Genomic DNA, 3303 nt, shown 5'->3' on the forward strand with positions numbered 1-3303 from the left:
ATAAAAATATTAAACTTGATAAAATTAATTACTAAATATATCGACTTTTTTTTTGGTTTAATAAAATAAAACGGTTTCCACCTTTGCGATTCTGCAACAATTTGGGTATATCTTGGGTATATCATTTATCTTATAGTTTTAGGAATTTCACTTGCTTTATTAAACTATATATATATATACACAGTGTATAGTCGTAGTTATAGACCTCTTCGATCACAAAAAGAATTTATCTGTGAGAGAAACGCGATTCATTACTCATAAATATGTGATTGCATAATACTGTGGAATATACTTCATTGTTTTTTCGTTGCGCTATTTTTCTTTTTGGAAATCTCTCAAAGCAATACGGAAATACTATTTCAAAGAAATAAACTCTGCGATTAGACGAGAATACTCGACGAGATATCTGATCGTTTCGAACGATTACTTTTTTTCAATGTCCTTCTTTGACAATCGCTACTATTATCTTAACAAAAGGTTTCTGACCATAATCGGCCAATGGCCATTTCAGTCGCGACTGGAGAGTAACATGATGTTCGCAATTACATCTTTGTTCATTTATAGTTTGACAGCCTTTGAGGTGTTTAAAGAAACACAACAAGGAAATTAAAATTAGCATAGATAATTCGTTTTTGATTTTTGACAGTTTTGGGGATTAGTAGCTGGAATAACAGATCTGAGCATCGTTATGGAAAATGCTTCGCCGTTACTGGTGAATAGTCTCGTCATTATAAAGTTCGTCAATTGTGTATTTACAAATGATAAAGTTCGTATTTTTCGGTTGTATAAAAAACGAATTGAATCATTCTGTGATTGTATATGAATTATTTTTTCGAGCTACAGATGAAAGAACTTTTGGAGGACATCGAAGAGACATGGAAGATAAAACATACAAATTCGGAGAAAAAAATATTACAGCATTACGCAGAGAAAAGCAGAACTTTCACGATACGATACGCGAGTAAGTTACCTTTATTTTAAAATTTGTCATTTTTTTCTATCGGATACACATCTGGCAATATATGAGAAATTAATTCTAGTTCTTTATCTTCTCTTTTATTTTGTTATATTATTATTTCTTGTTTATATTATTATTTGTTCAAAATAATGCTTTTTTTCTTGAAATATTTTCAAGAGCATTATACAAGTAAGAAAATATTTGCAAATTTTTTTTGAATGTGCAGCTCATATTTTCGTTATTTTTAATAAATAAATTCCATTTTCTTTCTATTAAAATGTTGTAACTTTTGAAACATATAAAGAAAAAGAAGTGACTTATATTTCCAGTTGTTTTATATGCGACATGGCTTTTCTACTCAATGACATCGATCGTCGTTAGCGGAATCTATATGATTTTACCGACAAACGAAACGTACACTGTCAAATTTCTATATCGAATGGATCATGTTCTTGACATAGACAAATATTTCAAACTGTTGATGCTTCACGGATTTATTAGCGTATTCTACATAGTTTCTGTGCCGATAGCCATCGACACAACGTTTACACTTTACACTCAGCATATCTGCGCGTTGTTCGAATGCTTACGGTAAATTATTTTTTCGAAAAAGGCTGTATCAAGATCTTTTTCAAAAATTTATAGAAAAAATTTACTTTTTAACCTTTTAATTAACTTTTATTTTTTTAAACTTAGCACTACTCATTCCTGGCCATCAATAATAAATAATTAGATTTATGCAAAGTATATATTATTCTTAAAATTACTGTATTCTTGTTTCTAAAATTATTATATAATTCTAACAAATTCAATCGCATTATTTATTCTTGGATTAAGAATTACAAATTTGAAAATTCGCCGGCAGATGGCAACAATATGTATAAAGACTCCTCAGTAAAATCAAGATGTCGGATGTGCACGGGTGTAGTGAATGACGATTGATGGTGATTTTGTGAGTGAATTGTTGCATTCATGGAACATACTTCTAAATATGGTTCAATTTTTAAGGGTAGATGAAATATTCAGCTCCTAATGTTTCTGTCAGTTATATTGCAAATGAGGATGCGCAAACATCCGGCCGACTTCATCACTGCGATGTGACGAAGGAGCCGCCTATAAACACGGGCGAATTTTCCACGGCGGATTCGCGGATCTGCTGTCCACAGTTAAATAGTTGAGATGAGCAATGAATCCGTCGCGATGGATTCGCCTGTATGCAGCCAGCGTTCTCTACTATTGAGACAAAGTTGATCGTCTGCTTGCACTGTCTCCTTATTCACAATATGGCTACGGAGATATTGGTAGGACAGTCTCAGCATTTCACTTGCTTTTGAACTATATTAGTAGAGGGAATAATCCAAGTTTGATTCATTTTTCCTTGGGAGCTTATACCATACATGTTAGGAGACATGTTTTATAAACATTGTGGCATTTCATTTACAAAGCTATTGTTACTGCAGCACTGATTTCTCTCATCTTGACGTTACTGGAAAACATACCGAGGATTTGAAATAAGTTGACAAAAGATATCATCGAAGAAAAAATAATGCTAATATAAGCATATTTAATGTTGAACGAGTGCAACTTTATTCTTTTATTAAAATAAAATTTGTTTAAACTAAGATTAAAATTTATTTTATTTTACGAATAATTTATTGTTAATCGGAAATTGTTTATTCTTGGCGCTATTCTAAGCATAAAATGTTCTTGGATTAAAGCATTTATGCACTTCTTTAATAATTCATTTTTTTCTGTGTTACGATATTATAATTTTTAAGCAGCTATAACATAGAACGCATACGAAGCTCGGATTTTGTATTACTCGAATCAAATATTAAGGATGATGAAGTATATCGTGACATAATTGGCTGCATCAAATCGTATCAACATGCCTTAAAGTTAGTATTAATAGTTATGTACATGCGTACATGTGTGTGTGTGTGCAATACTTTCATAACATATTCTAGAGATAGAGTAAAAATCCGAATACGAAAATGAACGTTAGCGTCATTTTTTTCCCGAATTGTGAACAATCATTTTTTATCATAACTTCTGTATTGTCATTATTTGAGGATATCACTTTGATACAATATTAACACAACTTAGTACAATCTAGCACAATCATGAAAATTGAAAAAAAATCGTAAAGGGGAGGACTTATAAAAGCAGTGTTTTTCATTTTTTAATGTATTTTTTGACTTTAATACTCGAACATTTTATTGTAGCACAAACCTAGCACAATTTAACGCAATTTTCAAAATAAGTGAATTCTAAAAATGGGGGTTAACTTTCTATAAGCTTCTGAAATACACTTTAAAAATATTGTATAATAATTGTTAGATATC

At 30.8% G+C, this 3303-nt stretch overlaps 1 protein-coding gene across 1 annotated transcript; it reads left to right on the forward strand.

Annotated features, from left to right (window-relative positions):
- Positions 1-646: 646 nt before the first annotated feature.
- LOC105625350 lies at positions 647-2136 on the forward strand (the record flags this gene model as incomplete). Its single annotated transcript, XM_012206684.1, has 4 exons — positions 647-766; positions 838-961; positions 1288-1549; positions 2004-2136. Coding segments are annotated over 4 exons (639 nt in total), but the record flags the coding sequence as incomplete, so codon positions are not given.
- Positions 2137-3303: the final 1167 nt, after the last annotated feature.

This window comes from Atta cephalotes, assembly GCF_000143395.1.
Source record: "Atta cephalotes unplaced genomic scaffold scaffold01094, whole genome shotgun sequence".
Taxonomy (NCBI): Eukaryota; Metazoa; Arthropoda; class Insecta; order Hymenoptera; family Formicidae; genus Atta; species Atta cephalotes.